Genomic DNA, 25804 nt, shown 5'->3' with positions numbered 1-25804 from the left:
GGCTGAAGCCTCGAACTTATTAGATGCCTCCTGTTGATTCATTAGCTTCTTGTAGAAAATTAAATTTTAAGATATTACTTTCAGTCTTCAAAATATGTTACTGGGGCTTAAGTATGTTCTCAATCAATTATTCAGAAAATTCATGTTAAGTGAGGTCTGAGTTTTATCCTACTATGAGTGCCTTCTCACTCACAGAAGGGCTAGTGTGTATCTCAGTGACCATGCTTGCCTGATTTGGGAGAGAAAATTCTTTTACAAAAGAAACCAGTAATTAACTCCGACTTATGAAAGAACCTTTTCTTAAAAAAAAAAAATGATCCTATTAGTACCCACACTACTTTCTGATTGTTCTTCTTGGCAAAATAGTTTAACAAAGGTCTTGTCTAAATAGCTGTAAAAGATTCACCTTGGTTTGATCCCATATTAGATTGTAGTTCTACTGCCTTAGAAAATTCCAATTCAGACTACCAGTTATAATTTCATTTAAGTATAAGAGTCCCCCTTTAATGCCTATCCCACCTATATAAATGTGACCTGAAAGAGATTCTAAGTCTACCTGTAGCCTTAAATGCTTTAAGTAATAAGGGTATCTGAAATGGGAGAAGACAGGTCTACAATATTTATTTTTTTCTAAATCTCTCCCCATTCCTCTTCCTATTCTATAACTGTTAATTTAGTTTCAACATGAAATTTTAATTAATTTATTTTAAAAATACATTCAAATGGGAAAAGTGAAACCAACAGCTAAATGAACTCTTTCCATTCAATTTAAGCCTCTTTTAATAAGCATGATCATTTAATTAGCACATTAATTTCCAGCAGGTCTAGTCCTGATTAAGAAGGTTCCACTCAATTTTCACAAACAGTTGAATAAATGACAAGCTATACTTCAAAGGACCAGCACACTTACTGTTTAGTTTCTTTGCAGCAACAGATAATTCTTCTTCATCTTCCACTGGGAGATTTTCTTCTGGCTCACACAGTGGAGAGCTATCTGCCAAATATGATTCATATTCTTCACGTGTTGTCTGATCAAACAATTCTGATAAGCTGTCATTCACTTTTCTTTCTTGTTCTATGGAAAAGATAAGTTGTTTTTAGGCAATAAACAATTCATACATATATAAGGATAAGGGTCAAGGAACACAAACTCTGAATGTCATGGAGTGACATCATATATTTACATTGAAGTTTTGCAATGTGGCTATAAAGTCTCAGCTATACTAAAAGTAAATTCATTTTAAAAATAGTCACAAAATTTTGATATTTTAACTTTTTTTTCTCTCTAAATTACTAGGAACGTGGTTGGTTGATGTGAGCAGGCTATAACATATAACAAATAAAGAAATGATGAAAAGGAATAATCTAGGAACTATCTAAAAGATTGGTTGTGTATCAGGGGCAAGAGATGACAGGAAGAGGGCCTAAGTATTCCACTGGTACTCTGGTGATGTCATATGAGAGAAAAAGAAAGGATTCCCGCCTGCTAGGTGGAACCTCTATGGCAAACTAATGGAAGGTCATGGTTAAGAATCATATAGGAAGGGCAGGCCCAGATGTACAACACTATATCCTTGAAGGGAACTTCTAAATAAAGGAGATCAAAGACCCAGTCAAGATTTTTTTTAAAAAATATAAAACATTTCCCTATTGGTCATGTGGTACAAGAAGACCTGAATAAGAGAAAAAAATGAAAGGAAGTGACAACTAGCATGCTTCAGTCTGTATTCACACCTTTCTCTGAAGGTGGATAGCACACATCATCATTAGTCCTTTGGGAATGTCTTGGATCACTGCATTCCTGTATTCGTGTATAGTTCTTCAACAAATAATGTTGCTGTTACTGTGTACGATGTTCTCCTGGTTCTGTTCATTTCACTATCCGTTCATATAAGTCTTTCCAGGTTTTTCTGAAATAATCTTGCTTGACAATTCTTATAACATGATAACGTTCCATTACAATCATTTACTGCAGCTTGTTTAGCCATTCCCCAATTGATGGACATCCCTCAGATGTCCAATTCTTAGCCACCACAAAAAAGGGCTACTATAAATATTTTTGTACAAATAGGTCCTTTCCCCCTTTTTTGGACGTCTCTGGGATACAGACCCAGCAACAGTATTGCTGGATCAAAGGGTATGAACAGTTTTATAGCCCTTTGGGCAGTTGCAAATTGCTGTCCAGATGGGTGATCAGTTCACAACTCCACCAATAGTACATCAGTATCCCAGTTTTCCCACATCCCCTCCAATACCCAACATTTTCCTTTTTTGTCATACTAGCTAACCTGATAGGTATGAAGTGGTACCTTAGTTTTAATTTGCATTTCTCTAATCAATAGCAATTTAAAGCATTTTTATATGACTATAGATAGCTTTGATTTCTTCATCTGAAAACTGCCTGTTCATATCCTTTGGCCATTTATCAACCAGGCAATGATTTTTATTTTTATAAATTTTACTCTGTTCTCTGAATGTTTGGGAAATGAGGTCTTTATCAGAGATACTTGTTGTAAATCTCCCCCCCGCCCAAGTTTTCTGCTTTCGTTATCATTTTGGTTTGGTTGCACTGGTTTTGTTTGTGCAAAAACTTTAAAATTTTATATAATCAAAATGATCTATTTTACATTCTGTAATGCTCTCTATATCTTCTTTGGCCCCATATTCTTCCCTTATCCATAAATCTGACATATAAACTACTCCATACTCTTTATTTATGGTGTCACCCTGTATGTGTAAATGATGTACCCCTTTTGACTTTATCTTGGTATACAGTATGAGATGTTGGACTACACCTACTTTCTGCTACACTGTTTTCCAGTTTTCCCTTAAGTTTTTGTCAAATAATGGGTTTTTATTACAAAAGCTTGAATCTTTTGAAGTTATATTATATACTAGGTTACGATAGTCCTTTATTACAATGTAATTTGTACCTAATCTATTTCACTGATCTACCACTCTATTTCTTGGCCAGTACTAGATCACTTTGATTACTGCTTTATAACATAGTTTGAGATCTGGTATGGCAAGACCACATTCCTTTGCATTTTTTTCATTGCTTCCCTTGATATCCTTAAGCTTTTGTTCTTCCCAGATGAATGTTATTATTTTTCCTAGGTCTACAAAATAATTTTTTGATAGTTTGGTATGGCACTGAATAAACAGATTAATTTAGGTAGAACTGTCATTTTTATTATTTATTATTATATTGGCTCAGTCTATTGATATTTTTCAAATTGTTTAGATCTGACTTTGTGTGAAAAGTGTTTTATAGTTGTGTTCATATAGTTCCTGGGTTTCTCTTGGCAGGTAGACCCCCAAATATTATATTGTCTACAGTTATTTTAAATGGAACTTCTCTATCTCTTGCTGCTGGGCTTTGTTGGTAATACATAGAAATACTGAAGATTTATATGGGTTTATTTTATATCCTGCAACTTTGCTACAGTTGTTAATTATTCCAAGCATTCTTTTTTCTTTTGATTCTCTAAGTATACCATCATATCATCTGCAAAGAATGACAGTTTTGGTTCCTCATTGCCTATTCTAATTCCTTTAATTTTTTTTTCTTCTCTTATTGCTATAGCTAACATTTCTAGTACAATATTAAATGACAGAAGTGATAATGAGCATCCTTGCTTCACCCAATTGTACTGGGAAGGCTTCTAGCTTATCCCCATTACAGAAAATGTTTGTTGATGGTTTTAGATAAATGTTACTTATCATTTAAAGGTAAGGTTCCTTTATTCCTATGCTCTGTAGTGTTTTTAAATAGGAATGGATGCTGTATTTTGTCAAAGGCTTTTCCTCCATATATTGAGATAATCATGATTTCTGTTGGTTTTGTTACTGATATGGTCAATTATGCTGATAGGTTTCTGAATACTGAGCCAGTCCAGCATTCCTGGTATAAATCCCACCTGGTCATAGTGTATGATCCTAGTAATATACTGCTGTAGTCTCTCTGCTAGAATTTTATTTAAAATTTTTGCAGCAACATTCATTAGGGACTTTGGTCTATAATATTCTTTCTCTGTTTGGACTCTTGCTGGTTTAGGTATCAGCACCCTATTTGTGTCATAAAAGGAATTTGGTAGGACTCTTCCTTTACCTCTTTTTCTAAATAGTTTATATAGTATTGGGATTAGTTGTACTTTAAATGTTTGGCATAATTTGCTTATGAATCCATCTAGATCCTGGGGATTTTTCATAGGAAGTTCACTGATGTCTTGTTTAAGTATTTTATTTTCTTCTTCTGTTCATCTGGGTAATTTATATTTTTGCAGATATTAATTTATTTGCTTTTTGAAGGGGGTAAGGCAGGGCAATTGGGGTTAAATGACTTGCCCAAGGTCACACAGCTAGTGTGTCAAGTGTCTGAGGCCACATTTGAACTCAGGTCCTTCTGACTCCAGGGGGGGTGCTCTATTCACAGTGCCACCTAGCCACCCCTATCCATTTCATTTAGATTGCCAAATTTAGATTGGCAAATAATTGAGCAAAATGGCTTCTAACAACTGTTTTAAATTCCTCATCATTGGTGGTGATTTCAACACTTTTATTTTTGATACTAGTAATTTGGTTTTCTTCTTTCTTTTTTTTATATCAAATTAACCAATGGTTTATCTATTTTATTAGTTTTTTTCATAAAACCAGCTTCTAGTTTTATTAGTTCAATGGTTTCCTTACTTTCAATTTTATTAATCTCTCTTTTGATTTTCAGGATTTCCAATTTGTTCTTTAATTGAGGATTTTCAATTTGTTCTTTTTCTAGGGTTTTTAGTTGCATGCCCAATTCATTTATCTGCTTTTTCTCTATTTTACTGATGTAAGCAAATAAGAAATATAAATTTCCCCTAAATACTGCTTTGGCTGTATCCCATAAATTGTGAGACGCTATCTCATTGTTGTCATTTTCTTTAACGAAGTCATTGACTGTTTCTATGATTTGTTCTTTGACCCACTTATTTTTTAGGATTAGATTATTTTTCAATTAATTTTTAATCTCTTTCTATTGACCATTATTGAAATTAATCTTTATTCCATTATGATCTGAAAAGGACAAATTTACTATTTCTGCTTGGTTGCAAGGTTTTTATGGCCTAATACATGGTTAATTTTTTGTGTAGGTGCTATGTACTATTGAGAAACAGGTATATTCCTTTCTATTCCTTAACTTCTTGTTTATTTTGGGATTACATTTATTTAGTTCTGAGAGAGAAAAGTTGAGGTCCTCCACTAGTACAGTTTTATTTATTTCCTCTTGTAACCCATTCAACTTCTTCAAAAATTTAGATGCTACACCATTTGGTGAATATAAGTTTAGTATTGATATGAATTTACTGTCTATGGTACCTTTCAACAAGATATAATTTCCTTCCTTATCTCTTTTAATTAGGGTTTATTGTTGCTTTTGCTTTGTTTGAGATCATGATTACTATCCCTGCTTTCTTATTCTTTAGCTGAAGCATAATAAATTCTGCTCTAGTCCCTTCCCTTTACCCTGTGCCCCTCTCTGCTTCAACTGTTTCTTGTAAACAACACACTGTAGGATTCTGGTTTTTAATCCATTCTGCTATCCACTTCCATTTTATGAGTGAGTTCATCCCATTCTTATTTATAGTTATAATAACTGTTTTTCCCTCCATGTTATTTTCCCCTTGTTTATTCCCTTCTCTCTCACCCCCTCCCACCTCTTCCCTCCTCACATCTTTTATTTCTGATCAGTTTTTCCCAATCTACTCTCCCTTCTATTCCACCTTCCCCTTCTACTATCCCTGTCCTTTTTTACTTCCTCATAAGGTAAGATATATTTCCTTATCCAATTGAGTATGTATGTTATTCCCTCTGAGCCAATTTTGATGAGAGTAAGGTTAAGTTTAAGCTTTGCCTCCTCCTCCCCCCATTTTCCCTTTCATTATAATAGCTCTTTCATGCCTCTTCTTTGTGGAATAATTTACTCCCATTCAATCTTCCCCCCTCCTTATTCCAGTGCAATTTTCTTTCTTATACCTTTACTATTTTTCCCCCCCTTGGGGGCAATCATCCCATCAAAGTCACTTTATAGCCATACTCTCTATCTATATATACTTCTTCTAACTGCTCTTACAGTAATAAAATTAAGAGTTACAAATATTATCTAGCCATACAGAAATATAAACTGTTTAACCTTACTGAATTTCTTATGTTTTCTCTTGTTTCATTTTTATCTTTTTATATTTCCCTTAAGTCTTGTATTTGGAGGTAAAAAATTTAATTCAGCTCTGGTCTTTTAATCAGGAATACTTGGAAGTCCTCTATTTCATTAAATATCCATTTTTCAAGTTTCAATTCAGTTTTGCTAGGTACATGATTCTTAGTTGTAATCCTAACTCCTTTGCCTTCTGGCATATCACATCCCAAGCCTTCCAGTTCTTTAATTTGGAAGCTGCCAAATCCTGTGTAATCTTGACTGTTACTCCACGATATTTCAATGGTTTCTTTTCAGATGCTTCCAATACTTTCTCCTTGATCTGTGAGCTCTGGAATTTGGCTATGATGTACGTGGGAGTTTTCATTTTGGGACCTCTTTCAGGAGGTGATCAGTATTTTGCCCTCTGGTTCTAATATATTGGAGCTGTATTCTTTGATAATTTCTTGAGAGATATTGTCCAGGTTTTTTTTTCTTTATACCATGGCTTTCAAATTTTTATAATATCTCTCTTGGATCTATTTTCTAGGTTAGTTGTTTTTCCATATACTTGACTTTTTAATTTTGTTTTTATTGTACCTTGATGTCTCATAGTTATTAGCTTCCACTTGGTTCAACTCTTAATTTTTAAGGAATTATTTTCTTCACTGAGTTTTTGTACTTCCTTTCCCATTTGGCCAATTCTAATCTTTAGGGAGTTATTTTCCCCAATAAATTTTTGTATACCTTTCCCTATGCCACTGACTTTTTTCATGATTATCTTGCATTACTCTCATTTCTTTTCCCATATTTTCTTCTACTTCTCTAATTTGCTTTTTAACGCTCTTCCAGGAATTCTTTTTGGGCTTGAGACCAAATTACATTTTTCTTTTGAGGATTCACATGTAGCCATTTTGACACTCATATCATCTTCTAAGTTATGCCTTGATCCTCAATGTCACCATAGTAACTTTCTATAGTCAAGTTCCTTCTTGCTTTTTTTTTTGCTCATTTTTTTCTGCCTATTTTATGACTTGGTGTTTTTATATGAGTTGGGCTCTGATCCTGTACTGTCTTAAGCTTTTTGTGCTGAAGCTCAAGTTCTTATTGCTGGCTTTCACTAGGCTTCAGGGTTTAGTTGCTTGCTTTCACTAGAGGGTAAGTTACCCTTCTGACTTCTACAGAGCTGGGGGGTGGGGGAGGGCAGCAGGGCACTCCCTTGTATGTGGGGTTTAGCTGCTGGCCTGCCCCACAGGTGGGGGGACCTTGCTTCTGGGTTGCTACTGTAACAGAGTTTTTTCTGGTGGCTGGTCCTGGAGGAGGGATCTTGTTCCTGGTCTGCCCCAGGGGTAGGGCCCTGCTGCTGTGTTGCTACAGAAACAGGGTCTCTCTGCTGGCAAGTCTTAGGGGTTGGGGTGGGAGGAGAAGAACTTCACTATTGGCCAGCCTGTAGGGAAGGCTTTGCTACTGGTCAGCAACTGGGTCAAGGTCTTCCTGGTGGCTTCCATTGGGGATGGAGTCACTAGGATGGGGCCTTGCTGTACTGCACAGAATGCTCACTTTCAAAGAGGGCTGCTATTTTGCAGGCTTGCTGGTAGACTGCCCCAGGCTTGAAGCCTTGCTGTGAGGGTGGCTGCTGATGCTGTTCTTGGACTTCAGTTTCCTCCCACCCTAGTGAGACAGATATTTCTTGCTGTGCTGGTAAGCTGCCTCCCTGTTCCCAGATAAATCAAGGTGGTTTTCTAGTTTGGAAGGGAATTTGGGAGAGCTTCAGAGGGTTCCTTCATCACTCCACCATCTTGGAACCGAAAGTCCCCATTCAAGTTTTAAATTACTAGCTCATGTCCAATGCATGTTGGTAGATCTGAGATTTTCATGAAGTTGGGTACTCTCTTCAAGTCATATTATGTTTTTCCAGAGATCTTTCATATAGAAATCATTCCAAGGTATTTTCTTGTTTATTTATTTTCTTGGGGGGTAAGGAGATTCCAATGTACCAAATAATCTGCCTCTCTATTGTGTGAAATTATTGCTCCATAAGCATCCTAACTCTTTTACAAGTCAAAACATATTTTTATGCCCATTTCTATACACAAAGCACTGTTAATAACATGCTATAACCAGCCTGTACTCATCTTGTAGCTTTCTATTGTCCTCTGGCTTAATGGTAAAGTTAATTCTTTTGAAATTATGGTGATAATTTCATGATTTGTAGTCATTTAATATTAATGACAGTAATTTTTATCAGCAAACAATTTGGAATCATTGAAAGCACTATGTCCCAAAAGCAATCCAGTTATAATTTTCAATTCTGGGCCTAGCTCCTTGTCCCTTGTCCCAATTTAAGACATGCCTCCTGACCTGTTTGCGAGGTAAGGCAATGTGAATTTTTTCATCCTTTTTTTAATGTAGATGACTAAACTTCATCTCATTTCCAAATTTTCTCCTTCTCTCTTGTCCCCCTCCCACCCAGTTGAGAAGGCAAGAAACATATTTTCACATTTCTATGTTGAAAAAGAAAGAAAAAGAAAAAAATACTTCAATCAATTCTAAGAGTTTATCAGCTCTCACTCTAAAGGTAGATTTTTCATTTTTCACTATGAGTCCTTTGGAACTATTGCAGATCATTATATTGATTAGAGTAGCTTAGTCTTTCATATTTGATCATTGTTATAATATTGCTCTTACTAGGTACAATGTTCTCCTGGTTCTGCTCACTTCACTTTACATCAGTTCATAGAAACCTTCCCAGGTTTTTCTGAAACCATCTTGGTCATCATTTCAATAGTAATCCATCACAATCATTATACCACAACTTGTTCAGCCAATGCTCAATTGATGGGCATCCCCTCAATTTCCAATTCTTTGTTGCCACAAAAAGAGCTACCATAAATATTTTTGTACATGAGTCCCTTTTCTTTTTATATCTGTGGAGTATAGACCTAGGAGTGATATTGCAAGGTCAAAGGTATGCAAAGTTTTATAGCCATATGGACATAGTTCCAAGTTGTTCTCTAAAATGGCTGGTTCAGTTGTTTCAGTCGTGTCCAACTCTTTGTAACCCCATTTGGGGTTTTCTTGGCAAAGATACTGAAGTGGTTTGCCATTTCCTTCTCCAGTTCATTTTACAGATGAGGTACTGAGGCAAAGAGGTTTAAGAGACCTGTCCAGGGTCACACAGCTAGAAAGTGTCTGAGGCCAGATTCAAACTCAGGAAGATAAGTCTTCTTGACTTTAGGCCTAGCACTCCATTCACTTCACCAGCTACCCACCCCTCAAAATAGCTGGACCAATTCACTACTCCATCAACGAAGCATTAATGGCCCTACTTTTCCATATTTCCTCCACCATTATTAGTGATTTATAAGATGCTCTTCAAAATTAAAATATCACCCTCAAAAATTGTTTATGTGTAGACATGGTTTAGTTGTAAAAACATTTTTTAAAGTCACATTTTATAAGAAAAAAAGTAAAAAACTGCCCAATTTGTTCTATTTCCAATTCAAATATAGTTGACTCATAACAATATCTCTTAAGTAGCCGTCATTCAATGAAAAAGTCAAAAGTAACCATGCTTAAAATTACCATACATAACTGAATTTAGGCCAAATGAAATACTGGCAGATGCCTAATGTTAAAAATATTCTTTAACATTCTACCTAAAGTGGCCCTAAAATATGCTACTGGGTGGAGAATAAGGCCTGGTCTAATTTTGAATAAGGGAAAGTACCTTCCCTTAAACCCAGCTTTCAGTCAGAAAGACCTGAATTAAAATCTGACCTCTAAGATTTACTAGCTGTGTAACCCTGAGCAAGTCAATTAATCCTGTTTGCCTTAGTTTTCTCATCTGTAAAATGAGGTGGAGAATGAAATGGCAAACCATTCCAGTATCTTTGCCAGGAAAATCCCAAGTGGGGTCACAAAGAGTCATATACTACTGAAATGACTGAACAATAGACTAAGTCGGATATATTTTTGTTCTAAAGATACATCTGACACATGAAATCATGAAGATTGCTATTGTTCATGCATTCATATTCTCACTATCAAGTAATATAATTATTAAATCTTATTATTAAGAAGAGACCTTAGAGAGTACCAAAGTCAGTCTTTTACCAAATGTAAGAATTTCTGGGAAGCTAGATGGCACAGTGGATAGAGGACTGGGCCTGGAGTCAGAAGGACCTGAGTTCTGGTCCAGCATCAGACACTACCTGTGTGATCCTGGGCAAGTCACTTAACCTTGATTGCTTCCACAAAACAAAACAAACATAAGAACTGCCTGTGCATATTATTCTTATAGTCACTGCTTAAACATTTACAGTGATGGAAAGTTTAATACTAAAGACATCTATTTTTGGATGTTGGACAACTCCAGCTGAAAAGTTCTTCCTTATAGCACATCAAAATGTTTCCCTGAAGCTTCTATCTACCAGTCCTAGCATTCACCTTTTTGCAACTACACAATTATCTAGTAGTGTTTTAATATGACACAGCCAAAATGAACTGACATATTCTGAAAACTCTCTGCTTCTCTGATTACATAATCAGTCTTTAAATCAAAATTTTAAAAGAGTTACTTAGCCTTCTGCTCGAGGCAACTAGCTATCAGATATCATAAATACTTGGCTATTCTCTAGCAAGAGATACAGAGTTGTAGACATAAATGTAAATGTTATAAATTTACAAATTCTGACTTGCTCAGGTAGGTGGTTTGGGGAGATAATGGGTGAGATATGGGGGAATATGAAATCTAAGCAAGGCACTAGTTGCTTGTTTCTTCTGCCCTATGTAGAAGACAGAAATAGGGAACCATGTGGAATCTGATCTAGCTTCAGAGCCCCCCAACAAGTTAACAGTTCTGCAGCTCTACTAATAGATATCCCTTTCTATTCCTTACCAATATATCAAAGGAGGGCATGAATATGGTTTCAAGCAATGCATCTCTCCTGCTTCAGTCAGAGATGTTTGGGAGTCTCTGAGAGGGGGGGAAGCTATGGTGGTGGCAGTGGTAGCAGTGACTTTCGGTCATACTATCCTCTAAATGACTCGCTTGCTGAAATGGCAGTGATGTACAGGAAAAAAATGTGGTGGTGATCATCACTCTTCCTATCTCATTCATTCCAAAAGATTGAAATGTTTCAGGTGAGGAGTTAATTAGCTCCACATCAGAGTTTGGAGACTTCTAATCTAGTCATTTTCTAGAGAAGTAGGAAAATGTAACTGGAGAAAGATAAAGGAATTCAGCACCTTCTTTAGAATGTTGGCTCACTTACAAATGGCACAGTGGATACAGTGTGTTGCTTAGTGTAATGGTAATGGTAATCTGCAGATCTTCCTTGCCCCTTAATAAGCCTAGGGGGAATTTAGAGACCTTTTCTGCTTTGAAAGTAAACTCTGCCCCCTAACAGGCTGAACGTCGTCACATGGAGCCTGTGGTGGGAGGAGTTTGCTGAAGGGTGAAGCAGAGCCCACATGAAGCTGGAAGTCAGAGCTAGACTAGACAGCTGGGGGAGAAGACACTCAGGCAAGGAGTCAGATGGACCCATGATTAAATACTGATCTAATATTGGTTTGTGGGAAGGTTAAAGGATGCTGTGGCTCTCTGTATTGTTAAGGCTTATTAATTTCATTACTATTATGATGGAATCAGCTTATTTTGGGATTTGGTTTTCTGGTGTCTAAATAAATGCTTTGCTTCTGTCCTCTATATGGAGAGTTTGTTATATTTTGCTATCGAGGGTCATGCAGGAATATATATATTTGCCTTCTGGCAGGGGGAAAGTAGGACAATTGGGGTTAAGTGACTTGCCTGAGGTCACACGCCTAGTTTTGTGTTAAGTGTCTAAGGCCGGATTTGAACTCAGGTCCTCCTGACTCCAGGGCCAGTGCTCTATTCACTAGCGGCCCCATGCAGGAATATTTATAATCATGGTCTTTATTGTTATTGCGGGTGCTGTAAATATTTCATTGGCACTACACCTGGAATCAGTAAGACTTTAGTTTTAATCTGGCCTTAGACACTTACTAGTTATTAAGTCACTTTGCCTCTACCTCACACAATGGGTACTTAATAAATGTTTGTTCTCTTCCCTATCAGGCTTTTTAAAAAAGTAATTTTATAATACTGTTTTAATCTAAAAAAAATATGCTTTTAATATATGTTAAGAGTCAGTTTTACAGCTCTTTTTCAATTCTTCAAAAGGTTCTGAGTAATTTCTTTAATAGCAATACAATAATTTTAGGTTCAAACATGTTTCTTTGATGAAAATTCCCAAAAACTTTCTTTTGGATATGACTGAGAAAATACATAAACCAAAAGAAAATAGAGAAAAAGTTTATAGTGATGTGGTCAATTTTTCTTCATTTGTAAAAAAAAAAAAGCTGCCTAGACATGGTGATCTCTATGGTTCCTTTCAGCTCAAATCCTATCATCCTGTGATCAAGCAACATGAATGCAACTGTAGACTCTTTTTTATGTCCCCCTTCCCCCAAATCAAACCTTACTTGGACTTTTCTCTCCCTTCTGCTCCTGCTTCTTGATTTTTAAAAGCACAGTTTCACTAATCAACGTACAGTCCATGTCCATAGTCTCGCCTCCTAATCTTGATTGACTACCATCCTGAATAAATATAAAGAAATTCACATTTTCATTAATTATCCCTTTAAAACTTGTGAAATATATACATAGTTGACGTTTATGACAGATATGTTGTTTATCAACTCATAAGGGTTTAATAAAAGCCTCTTAAGGGTCTTATGAATAATAGGTACCTATTAATTTAAAAGGTGCCTTTTACTGGTAAATCTAAGGTTCTCCTGACTTATCCTTTCTCATTTACCTCAAAATCTGGTAGCTGTAGGGGGCAGCAAGAACATAGTGAATATAACCTACTTAAAAAAAATAATTTCTATAGTAACTATAATAATCATATACACTCTTACAAACTAAAAATAATTTCTTAAACGACACAAAACCAAGTATAAAACAAAATGATGAAAATGTTTCATTCCTGATTTTTATTTTGACCTTTTGTATTTGTAGCATTTAATACCGGTAAACTAAAAGGTTAAAATACAATTAAGTTTATCTTGCAAACTAATGAAGGTCATTTTCCTAAAAGTGCTTTGTGACCTAGTAATAATGGTTCATTTGTATATCACTGTAAATTTTACAGAGTACTTAACTTGCAACAACCTTGTGAAGCAGGCAGTAGATATATTCTTTTCCCATGTTGTAGCATGGGAAACACTGGATTTGGAGTCAGAAAACCAGGGTTCAAGTGCCAGTTCTAATACCTATGTGACCTTGGACAATTCACAACCTCTCTAGGCTTCCACCTTCTCTCTGATAATATGAGGGGGGTGGACCTAAATGATGTCTGTCAGATAGTCTTTGCCAGCTCTAAGTCTGTAATGCTATGAAATGAGGCAACTATAGCCCTGAAATGACAGTGACTTGCCGAAGGTGACACAGCTGATGTCTTAGGTGGGATATAAGCCCAGGGCTCTTGACTCCAAATCCAGGACTCTATGCCAATATTTCACTTGCAAAGCTACACTGATGCTTTTTCAACACAGGGATTCTTAATACATTGCAAACTGTTCTTTCATATGTCATCCAGTTTAATTCAAGGAAATAGCATGAATTAGGTTACGTAGCTCTTATTTTTTCCATTTTAGAAATTCATTCAATGAACAAATATTCATCAAATTCTTTCTGTGTGTTAGATGATGAGGACATAAAGACAAAAAAAGGAAAATGATCCCTACCTTCAAAGAGCATATACTCTATTGGGGAAGAGGACATGTTCTCCAATAAGTAGGGAAGAGAATTTGAGGACAGCACATTTACAAGGTGGAAAGGGTTTTTAACCTTGCAGTGTCATGGGCCCTTTGGTGAAACTGAGGGAGTCCTTCTCAGATGAATGATTTTCAATGCATAAAATAAAATAGGATTTCAAAAGAATTATACTGAAAGGTGGTTATCAAAAAGTCTAAAATAAAGTTCATGGACCCAAGTTAAGAACCCTTGAACTAGGAAAGTTTTCCCACAGGTGAGTGGGAAAATTGAGTCTTAAAGGAAGATAAAGATTTTAAGAAGCAGTTTAAGGGATGCTTTCCAGGCATGAGGGGCAGAAATACCAAGTTTCAGCAATAGCATTTTGGAATAGAGGAGAGTGCAAGATTTGAAATCAGAGGACCTGGGTTCAATTCTCAGCCCTTAACCTCTCTGCTCCTCAGTTTCAAGGTCCCAAAGTGTCAAGTAGGCAAGTTTGGTTGGAACAGAGTACATGAAGAAGGACAGTGAGGAAAAAATAAGTCCTAGGATCAAAGATTTGCAGCTGAAAGAGACCACACGGACCATCTAGTTCCATTTTACAGATGAAGAAACTGAGGCTCAAGGATGTTAAGTAGTTTGTGCAAGGTGATACAGGTAATCATCACAGGCAGTATTTGAACCCAGGTTCCGACTCCAGAGGCAAGTACTCTTTCCATTATATCATACAGAGTTCCCAATTCTGAAAGTGAAGACTGGTATCAGATTATGAAGAACTTAAATGTCAAACAGAAAAGCCTTTATTTTATAAAAGTTATTTTATTAAAGAGACAAAGGTCACTGAAAATTCTTAAGCAGAGTAATATTATCAGAAATTATTTTGGCACCTGTGTAGAAGATGGACTGAAAGGAGCAAAAACTAGGAGTTTACAGCCAGGAGATTGTTAGAATGATGTATGTAAGATGATAATGAACTGAATTATGGAGAGAAGGGGATAGAGGTGTGAGATATTGCATAACTGTGTGTGAGAGGTAGAAATGATGAAATCTAGCTTCTGACTAGATGGAGGCATGTGGGAAGAGGAGGAAGAGGGAAAGGGAAGTGTCAAAGATGACTCCAAATTTGCAAAAATAGGTGACTAGAAAGATGTCGGTGCCCTCAAAAGAAACAAAGAAATCAATTCCCTTTTAGAAATATTTGTGATAACAATCTAATAATACATGTCTATCAAACAGATGTTAATATGAGACTGTAGCTCTGAAAACAGATTAGGACTGGATAAATAGACAGCGATACTTGACTTTTACATAGAGATGATAACTGAACCCTTGAGAACCAATACAATCATGATGAAATCACAAAACAGGTACAGACAGAGAAGAGGGTCTGGGAATGAGGAATTGGGTTTACATAGTCACACAGAATCACAGCTGTGGAGATGAATATTCTTTCTAGTAGACTAGAAAGAAGCAAATGTGCCTTCATTTCATTAACTTACCTTTGTATCTATTACAGTAATATCCATTTTATATTGGGAAAGATCTGCTGCTGGGTCTATACTCCACTGAATATTTTCTAAGGATGATTTATCTTAAAGAAGAAAAAAATTCATAATTAAAACCTGAATTCACATCACTTGTAAAGACCAGCATATTTAATATATGTATCTATAGCAACCTCACTCTAAAGAGTTAAACTATAGACTGGAGTTTGATAAAGCCAGAATCCATCTTGGTGTCCTGAATTTTTTACAGTGGAGAACCTAGTTCAACCTCTTTTATTAGGAGAAATTACTAAAATTAGGTGTGGCAAAGGGAGACTTGACATGGTAAGTCCCAGGTCTACCCATTTCTTTCTACCACTCAAGAAGCTCCTATGTCTGTCTCCTTTTTGTCTCTAGAATAAAATACAAACTCTTCTGCTTGGCTTTTACAGTCCTTCACAATCTGGCTCCAGTTTACCTCTACTTCATTCCAGCTGAACCAGCTCTTCTGCCGTTTTCCCCTTCCTCCACCGCCGTGTTTTTGCAGACTGTTCCCCATGACAAGAACGCACTCCTTCTTCCAGCGCCAATTCACACCCCCGTTGCTAGCGCTCCTCCTGCCCCCCAAATCCCTTTATATATATTTTGCATTTTCTCAGTAGGGTATATTTTCTGTCTCTGAACAGAAGGAACCCAAGTTCCTTCAGGTTGGGAACTGCTTATTGCTCAACTGAGAAAGTAAAAGGAGCAGGGTAATAATGGCGAAAATGAACAAGTATGCAAAGTAACATTTCATCGAGCTATTAGGCAATTTTGCTTCAGTACTTTCAAGAAATATAATCTGTGGTGAATTTTGTTAGGATGTATCTTGCATCAAAACAAAATATCATCAAAAAATGGAACATTTTCAATTGTAAGAAATGAGATGAAAATGTAATTAATAAAAGTTTTTTGTAATTCAGCTAATATAATGAACGAGAACTGCTATTTCAGTTGAAATGTACATTCATTTTAATGATTTTTTAAAAAGAAACTGGAAATATATTGTATTTAACATATACATACCTTGATTATCTTGCAGAGCTTGTGCTTTAGTTACTCTACAAGGATTTAACTGAAGAACTGAGGCAAGTTCACAATCTCTATGCCCCATCCTGCCTTTCACCTTCATTGGCTCATAACCACCAGTAACCTAAGGATAGATAACAGTCTTAGTACCTGCGAGGAATTCACAAACATTAATTATAAAACAAATCCCTGCACATCTAGCACAACAATATACCTTCAGGCCATCAAAAAGACACTCTGACTCCAGACTTTTATGTGTAAGTAGAGGGATTTTGAAGGTAGGATTTTCTTCTTTTATTTGTAGCTGTATTTTTTGATCTGGGGATGATATAGTGCGGGACAGGAAGATGTATTCCTGGAAACAGGGGTCCTCCTGGGACTCTCTGCTTATTATGTAGTTCCCATTTAAGTTTGTGCGACTAGAGGAAGAGCCCTTTGGAATGGGTTTCAAGGCATCATGAAAAGCCATTTGCCTAAATCGGTTTTTACAAACCTCGTTTCCTTGGCTTTTTTCTTGACGGTGAATAGTTGAAAATCGATCGGATAGATCCAGGGGCTTATCCATTACAGAGTCTCCATTGATGGAAGGATGAATATCCCCTCGGAAAGGAAAAGCATTTTCTTTATCAAAAGAGGTTTGGGGACAATGTTCACTTTCTTCTTCAATCTTCTTCCTTTTGGCTCCTCTGCCTCCCAGTGGTTTCAATGGCACAAAAAGATCATTTTGTTCAGTAGTTTCATTTTTTGGATTATCAGTCTCAACCTGTGCACTTATTGATTCATTAATACTCTTTCTCACAAGCATTTGCTTAATGGAAGAAGAATGATCAATAACAGTGCTTCCTTGAGAACCAAGATTAAGGCATGTGACATGGTTGGTGTCTTCAGATTTTGATCTAAGTTTCTGTGGTCTAGAATTAGAAGTATTGCTGAGGGAATTTGTTTTGAGATGGGACCTTTTCCCAACCTCTAAAAGGGAAGGGGACAAGCTTGTATTCAAACCTAAGCTATTTTTCACATTAGAAGCAGCCCCAAAAACAGGAGAAGATGCCCGAGAAGCCCAGTCAACTTCTGGTGGAGTCCTTGGAGAGGAATCTGAAAATCTGAACAAATAAAGAGAAGTAGTGAAATGTCTCACCTACTACTGAGGAAAAAGCAGTGATCCAGAGTGCAAAACAAATGGTAAAATTATGATTAAAAGACACTGACCAGGAACGTAGTAGTTACATATCAAAAAACCCTGTTAATCCAAAATCTTTGACAGTGATGTCTTATTTACTTGCTGGTAGTAGACTAAAATGCTAAAAGAAGGATTAATAAAAACTTTAGGTGGAATACAGTGATTGGCTAGATACACTGTACTTCTTATCAGCCAAATGGGCAAAAAAAATAACCCATGCTCTTAAATTAAGCACATTAATTAATAATAACAATACATTTATTGCTTAAAATTGAAAGCATTTTACATATATTTATCTCATCCAATTCTCAAAAAACCCTAGAAGGTGCCATTATATTTGTCTCATTTTGCAGATGAGTAAACTGAGGCTAAGAGAGTAAGCTACTTGCCTATGATCATAAAGCTAGCAAATTCAAGAGGTAGGATTCCAGAAATCCCTGATTCCAACCTGTTTTTCTCTACTATACCTAGATAATACTCATTCATTTATGTAACCAACATCTAAGTACTTTCTAGATGCAAAATAAGTACTGTAAGGGATAATAAGCATAAAATATAGTCTTTGATCACATTAAAGTTAGAGTCTAGTAGGGCAGAAATATATACATATAATAACAATAAAAAGTATCACTGAAAGTGCAGTTATAAAGTGATAAAATCTGAGGTGGGAGATTATTTGATTTCGGCACATTATTTGAAAGTACAGATTGATTTTCTGATAGGAAAGATTGGATCCTTTAAAAGAAGGTAAAAACTACCTAGGAATAGTGAATTTCAAGAACTGATGCAAGTAAATACATTACTTAAATTACTCTCTCATTCCTTGTTAATACAAAAAGTACAACATAAAAAAATTGGAGAAAAGATCCACCGTAACTTCTCACATCTATGAAATGAAGGGGTTCTACCAGATGACCAGTAAGAACTGTTCTAGATCTAAATCAATGAATCTATAATCTCTGTTTTAAAGGCATTTAATTTCTGGATCTTTTAAAAAAATTCCCCCAAAATTACCTCAAACTATCTTCATTATTTTTTGCAGATTCCTGAAAAGGTTGTTTCTTTGGCTCTGCTTCCTGATGGTGCAGTTCTTCACCGAGAGGATTCAAAGCACTTTGAGAGTCCTTCAACAGTAAAATGCATTATGTGGTAACATAAATATTTATCTCATATATAACATGTTATATATAATTGTAGCAAAATAAGTAAAAAGTGAAACTCAAAGTTGACAATTTTATAGACATATTTTAATAGAAGACAATATACAGAAATCAAAATTTACTAAATAGAAAAAAATCAGGAATTTTTTAAATTACAAAATTAACTCAAAAAGGTACTTTAAATATTATCTCCCTTAATAAAATTTAGGTTAAGTAAAACTACTAGACTAAGATTAAAAGTTAAGTAGGATAGAACAATTTCACCTTTTAAGTATCATCCCTTTTCTCAGTATGAGAATAGTTGAAGGGAACATATATATACATATACATATATATACGTACATATATATGTCTATATAGGAGGGTATATGGGTGTATGAATACATATGTGAATATGTGTATGTATGTGTACAGTTATACATAGACAGAGGGCACAGGACCAATTTAATAGGAAGGGATGATACTTAAAAGGTGAAATTAAGAGGTGAGAGAGGAATATAATGAGAAGAGATGGGGAGAGACAGAATGGGGTAAATTATCTCATATAGAAGAGGCAAGGGAAAACTGTTACAATGGAGAGGAAGAACAGGAAGGCAAAAGGGAATGAGTCAACCTTATTCTCATTGAATTTGGCTTAGGGAGGGAATGACATACACACTAAATACTACAGGAGTAGGGGAGAAGGGGAAGAGAGGGGGGATGATGGAAAGGAGGGCAGGCTCGGGGAGAGGGAAGTTGGAAGCACCCACTTTTGAAAAGGGACAGGATCAAAGCAGAGAACAGAACAAGTGGGGGGTGGGATGGGATGGAGGGAAATATAGTCAGTTGTTCACAATATATCCAGTATGGAAATGTTTTGCATAGCTACACATGTACAACCTATACTGAATTGCTTATCTTCCCAGTAAGGGTGGGTGATGAAGGAGGAAGGGAAAGAATCTGGAATTCAAAGTTTTAAAATCAAATGTTAAAATATATATATAATTATTATTTTACATGTAACTGGGAAATAAGATATACAGGCACTGGGGCATAGAGATCCACTGTGCCCTACTGGAAAGTCAGAGGGGGGATGGGGGAAGATACGGGAGAGAGCAGACTGGGGGAGGAAATATTCAATGGGATTGCTATTTTGGGGTGGTGGGTAGTGGAAAAATGGGGAGAAAATATGTAACTCAAAATCTTTTGGAAATGAATGATGTGAACTAAAAATAAACATAAAATTTAATATATATATATATATATATATATATATATATATATATATATATATATATATACATAAAAAAGAGTACTGAAAAGACCCAGCCAGCCCTACTTACTCTCACCTGCCTCACAGAAAAATCATTCCTTGCATTCTAGGTATTCTGTTTGGCCTCCTACAACTCCTATAAATGGTGATAACCTACCTGAACTCACTCCCTAATGAATAACATACCCATCATACCACCCCATCCCACTGATTCTGAACTCCTGAATGCCATTGTTCAGACCCTACTCTTAATTCTCCACCTTTCCCTCTCTTATTCTTAGCCACCTCAAAACAAAATCCCCTTCTTCCAACATTCCACTAAAGTTACTCAATTCTGTTACCATGTTCTCTGCAATGCCTGCTCCATAGGAAACGAATTAACTTTCATCAGACACCTTTTCTTTCTCATCCGCTTATCTTCTTGCACTCACTGATACCCAGTTCTGTCCTGATGACACAGCTCCCCTGGTTACTCTTTCGGCACAGGACACATTGTCACTCACATCCCTATCTCAGTGGCTGAGGTGGAAGTGCTGGATTACCCCTCCTCCCTATTGCCACTTCCAGGCTCTCCCTCTACCATTTAGTACTCTCTCCTCCTTTGAAGTTCATGCAATCTCTATTTACTACTCAGTCAGGATTCTGAGGGCTGTTGTCTAGCGACCTATTAAGACATTCTCCTTCCTTCCTTCCTCAACAAGTTCAGTCTCTCTTCTCCTCAACTCCTGTTCCTCATATGAGGGGACTTTAACAAACATATATATACTTACTCAAACACCCTAAACTTTCAATTTCTCAACTTACTTATTTTCCATGACCTACTCCTCTATTCCATTATAGCTACACACAAAGATGGTCATACTGCTATTATTATTCATTAAGTATTCTACTTCCATGTTCAAGAACTCTGAAATTTCCTTATCTGATCATAATCTGTTGTTAATCTGCCGCTACATCTTCTGGCTCCAGATCCTGTTTTTCTGACCTCACTGCTAACTTTAATCCCTCTACCCTTCAGTCCTTTCCTAAACCACTGATGGATGACCCCTGCATTGGCTACACTCTCTATCCTTGCAAATCTTAACTAATTGGTGAAACAGTCTGTCCTCTTTTCTCAGATGAATCCTGTACCCCTTTATCTGATTTAACATCTTGCCCTGCCAAACTCTAGCCATGGGTTACTCTTACCATCTGTCATCTTTTCTCCTAGTCACATGCTATTGAACAAAGTTGGAGAAAATCATGAAAGTAAGCTAACTGGATCCATTAAAAATTTATGCACATAATCTCAATGCCTTCTGGTATCATTTTTTCCACGAGCCCTGTGAATGATTCCATCACATGAAGAGGTGGCCTTTCTCATTACCAAGGCTCTACATGGCCAAGCGATCCCATTCTACTCCATCTTCTACAGCAGAATGCCCTCTCTCTCATTCTGACTCTCTCACTAATCTTCAATCTCTCCCTGCCTACTGGCTACTTCTCTATTGTCCACAAAATGTCCATGTTTCTCCCATTTTCAAAAATATCCTCACTTGATCCATCCATCTCTGCTATCATCCGTTAACTCTAGCTATCATCTTCTATCTCTGCTCCTTTTTGTAACCAAACTCCTTGAGGAAGCCATCTATAATTGGTACTTCTACTTACTTTGCTCTCATCCTCTTTTTCACTTTCTACAATCCAGTTTCAACTAAAACTGCACTCTACAAAGTAACCAATGATCTCTTAATTCCCAAATTTAATGGTCTTTTCTCAATCCACATCCTTCTTGACCTCTCTACAGCCTTTGACAAGTCAATCACCTTGATATACAATTAGCTGTCAAGTACTATCAATTTTATATTCCTAATAATTTCACCTTCCTTACCTCTCTCCTACACATTCCTTTTTCTCCTATATTGCCACCATCTTGGTGCAGGCCCTCATTATTTTGAGTCCTATGATGTATTATTGGCCCAAACATGAAGGTCTTAAGACTTGGAAAAATATTTTTCTCTAAGTTCAGTTTAGTCATCATACTTATCAAGATAGATATATTACTTACAGATTCTTCTTGAACACCAAGTCCAAGTGTTTCAGCAACAACTGCAGCTAAGTTAAAAGATGATTTCTCAATGGGATAACTGTTGGCATCTTGTATACCTAAGTTTTTAAAAAAAAGCATATGCAAGTGAATATATAGCTATGGTCTCATAAAAGTACAGCACATTCTAGCAAAGAGGTAAAGATGACGATTACTATTCACAAGATGGCAGTTGATAAAAGGTATAAAGTTTATTTTTAAGTTGGGGGGGGAGAGCTGGTACCTAATGCAAAATTATCATAAAATAAGACTATATAGCTTATACTAGATAAGCTTATCTCATTCATCAAATAAGACTACCAAATCCTAACTTAAAACCTATTATGTAAAACCCCCTAAATTCTTCAAAATAGTGAATTCTTTTTCTCCCATATCCCTTTCGACTTTTCCAGTGAATCTCTATGCCTCAGTGCCTGTATATCTTATTTCCCAATAACATGTAAAATAGTATTAATAATAGTATATATATTTAAACATCTGGTTTTAAAACTTTGAATTCCAGATTCATTCCCTTCCTCCCTTGTCACCCACCCTTACTGGGAAGATAAGCAGTTCAGTATAGGTTGTACATGTGTGGCTAATGCAAAACAATAACATAGTAGATATATTGTAAAAGACTGACTATATTTCCTTCCCTCCTATCCCACCTCCCACTTGTTCTATTCTCTACTTTGATCCCATCCCTTTTCAAAAGTGGGTGCTTCCAACTTCCCTCCCCCCCAGCCTGCCCTCCCTTCCATCATCTCCCCTCTCATTCCCTTCCCCCCTACTCTCCTGTTGTAGGGTGAGATACCCTATTTAGTGTGTATTTCATTCCCTCTATCAAGGGAAATATTAATGAAAAAAATACAAAGGAAGGGACCTAGCAATACCAGATCTCAAACTATATTATCATCAAAACTATTTGCTACTGGCTAAGAAAAAGAATGGTAGATCAGTGGGATAGATTAGGTATACAAGACACAACAGTAAATGACCACAGTAACCTAGTGTTCGATAAACCCAAAGATCCCAATCTTTGGGATAAGAACTTACTATTTGACAAAAACTGGTGGGAAAAAACATGCACATGATTTAGACATAAAGGGTGTGACACCATAAGCCAGAGGTGGGGATCCTCTGGATTCAGTCAGAGGGCTGCACTTGAGGACCTAGAGGGCCACCTGTGGCCTTGAGATTGCAGGTTCCCCACCCCTGCATGGCACAAGCAAATGAGAAAAGCAAGGTAATAGTCTACCTATCAGATCTATGGACAAAGAATTCAAGACCAAAAAAAAGATAAGAGCATTATGAAATACAAAATAGATAATTTTGATTATATTAAACTAAAGTTTTTGCACAAACAAAACCAATACAACCAAGATTAGAAGGAAAGCAGATGGGAAGTAATCTTTACAGCAAGTATCTCTGATAAAAACCAATTTCTCAAATATATAGAGAAGTGCCAAATTTATAAAAACACAAGCTGTTCCCCATTTGATAAATGGTCAAAGGATATGAACAGGCAGTTTTCAGATGAAAAAAAATCAAAGTCATCTATAAGCATATGAAGAAGTATTCTAAATCTCTTTCAATTAGAGAAATGCAAATTAATACAACTCTGAGGTACTACCTCACATTTATCAGACTGCCTAATATGACAAAAAAGGAAAATGATAAACGTTGGAGAGGATGTGGGAAAATTGGGACCCTGATGTACTATTGGTGAAGCTGTGAACTGATCCAACTATTCTGGAGAATAATTTGGAACTATGCCCAAAGGGCTATTAAACTGCAAACCCTTTGATCCAACAATACCATTATTAAGTCTGTATCTCAAAGAGATCTTAAAAAAGGGAAAAGGATCTACATGTGCAAAAATATTTATCATAGCCCTTTTTGTGGTGGCAAAATAATGGAAATTGAGAGTATGACCATCAATTGGGAAAAGGCTGAACAAATTGTAGAATATGAATGTAATGGAATACTACTGTGCAATGAGAAATGATGAACAGGTAGATTTCAGAAAAACCTGGAAAGATTTGTGTGAACTGATGCTAAGTGAAATGAGCAGAACAAAGAATGCTTTATACACAGCATCAGCAACATTATATGATAAGTGACTCAGCTCTTCTCAGCAACACAATGATCCAAGACAGATATAAAAGACTCATGAGGGAAAATGCTATCTATATCCAGATAAAAAACTGATGGATTCTTAATGCAGACTGAAGCATACCTTTTTTCACTGACTTTATTTTTTTTTGTTTTCCTTTTGATCTGTGTCTTCTTTCATAACTGTGACTAATATAGAAATGTTTTACATGATAGCACATGTATAACCTGTATCAAACTGCCTACCATTTTAGGAAGAGGAGAAGGAAGCTGGGAGAAAAATTTCGAACTCAAAATTTTGTAAAAATGAACGCTAAAAATTGTTTTGACATGCAATTAGGAAAAATAAAATAAAATACCATTAAAAAAAAAACTCCTTCAGCAACCTGGGTGTACCCCCTATGGAAGGCTCCCACATGAATAAAGATCATAAAGGACAATGCATGGATGGTTTGTGATTGTTACTGCTGGAAGGAGTTCTCAGTGAAAGACTGGATTCCCTGAAGAACTGAACTAAGAAGGTTGTCTAAAATTCCCTTTTTATTGTCCTATAAATAGATCACAAGCTGGAAGAGAACTTAGAGGGCATCTAGTCTAATGTCTTCATTTTAAAGATATGGAAACTGAGGTCCAGAGAGCTTCAATTACTTGTTCATAGTCATTAAGGAAAGGCTTTCAACCTTCTAGAGTATTCTCCGTTTGGAACAAATTTCTGATTATAATAAGGTCAAGGGAAAAGAGAAAAATGGCAGTTCCTTTTATGGACAGCTTTTATGGAATACCTTCGGGGGCAGTTAAGTGGTGCAGTGAATAAGAGCACTGGACCTGGAGTCAGGAGAACCTGAGTTCAAATCTGGCATCAGATACTTAATAGTTACTACCTATGTGACCTTGGGAAAGTCACTTAACCCCATTTGCCCTTGCTTCCTCCCTCCAAAAATACAAAACAAAAATACCTTTAGGATAATAATAAAAAAATAAAAGAAATTTTAAACAGTATTCTGTATACTGTACTTAGTGAGGCAGGAGAATGTACAAATATATTCTGCCTAGACTTTTTAACAGCTGGAAAAGAAAGGGTTACAGTGCTTAATACATCAAATTTAAATTCATCAGAAAACTATGAACCACTCCATTCTTTAAATATTTCAATTAGTCGAGTATTTCCTATATAATTAGATAATACATGAAACTGACATGCTTCTCCTATTTTAAAAAACTTTCTTTAAAAAAAAAACTGTATTACTAAATAATCCAATGCTTTTCTTACTGGTCATAGGTGAAAGTGCTTGATCACAAGTGTCTGCTACAAGAATTTCACTTTCATAGTGGTTTTGCTGTAGTTGAGTTGAAGACTTTAGATCTTTTGCTAATTCTGGAAAAACAAAACATATATAAAACTTTTTAAAATAAAAGATTAAAGAAATCACGAGAGAAAAATCAAATGCTTTAAAAATGTGGCTTTATTACAGAAATTTTCATAAAACTGAATAACATGTAGTATCATTATTTCTTTTTTTTTTTTTTTTTT

At 36.0% G+C, this 25804-nt stretch overlaps 1 protein-coding gene across 7 annotated transcripts in view; it reads right to left on the bottom strand.

Moving 5' to 3' along the window:
* Positions 1 to 25804, bottom strand: part of RBBP8 (RB binding protein 8, endonuclease) — a 120564-nt gene that overhangs the window by 14519 nt on the left and 80241 nt on the right. For 6 of the 7 annotated variants that reach the window (XM_069099772.1, XM_069099771.1, XM_069099769.1 and 3 more), the window contains 8 exons: positions 25544 to 25648; positions 22141 to 22238; positions 18696 to 18805; positions 16716 to 17604; positions 16499 to 16625; positions 15449 to 15540; positions 12677 to 12791; positions 911 to 1075 (listed from right to left, as the gene is read on the bottom strand). In XM_069099772.1, the coding sequence (XP_068955873.1) occupies positions 911 to 1075; positions 12677 to 12791; positions 15449 to 15540; positions 16499 to 16625; positions 16716 to 17604; positions 18696 to 18805; positions 22141 to 22238; positions 25544 to 25648 (1701 nt within the window). The remainder of the gene's footprint in view (positions 1 to 910; positions 1076 to 12676; positions 12792 to 15448; positions 15541 to 16498; positions 16626 to 16715; positions 17605 to 18695; positions 18806 to 22140; positions 22239 to 25543; positions 25649 to 25804) is intronic. The other variant, XM_069099775.1, reaches the window with a different exon arrangement.

Source organism: Petaurus breviceps, unplaced genomic scaffold, assembly GCF_028583685.1.
Source record: "Petaurus breviceps papuanus isolate PSGF00001 unplaced genomic scaffold, PetGlider_PUasm1.0 38, whole genome shotgun sequence".
In the NCBI taxonomy this organism is placed as follows: Eukaryota; Metazoa; Chordata; class Mammalia; order Diprotodontia; family Petauridae; genus Petaurus; species Petaurus breviceps.
The sequence above is the reverse complement of the archived record's forward strand: the minus strand, read 5'-3'. Positions and strand labels throughout refer to the sequence as shown.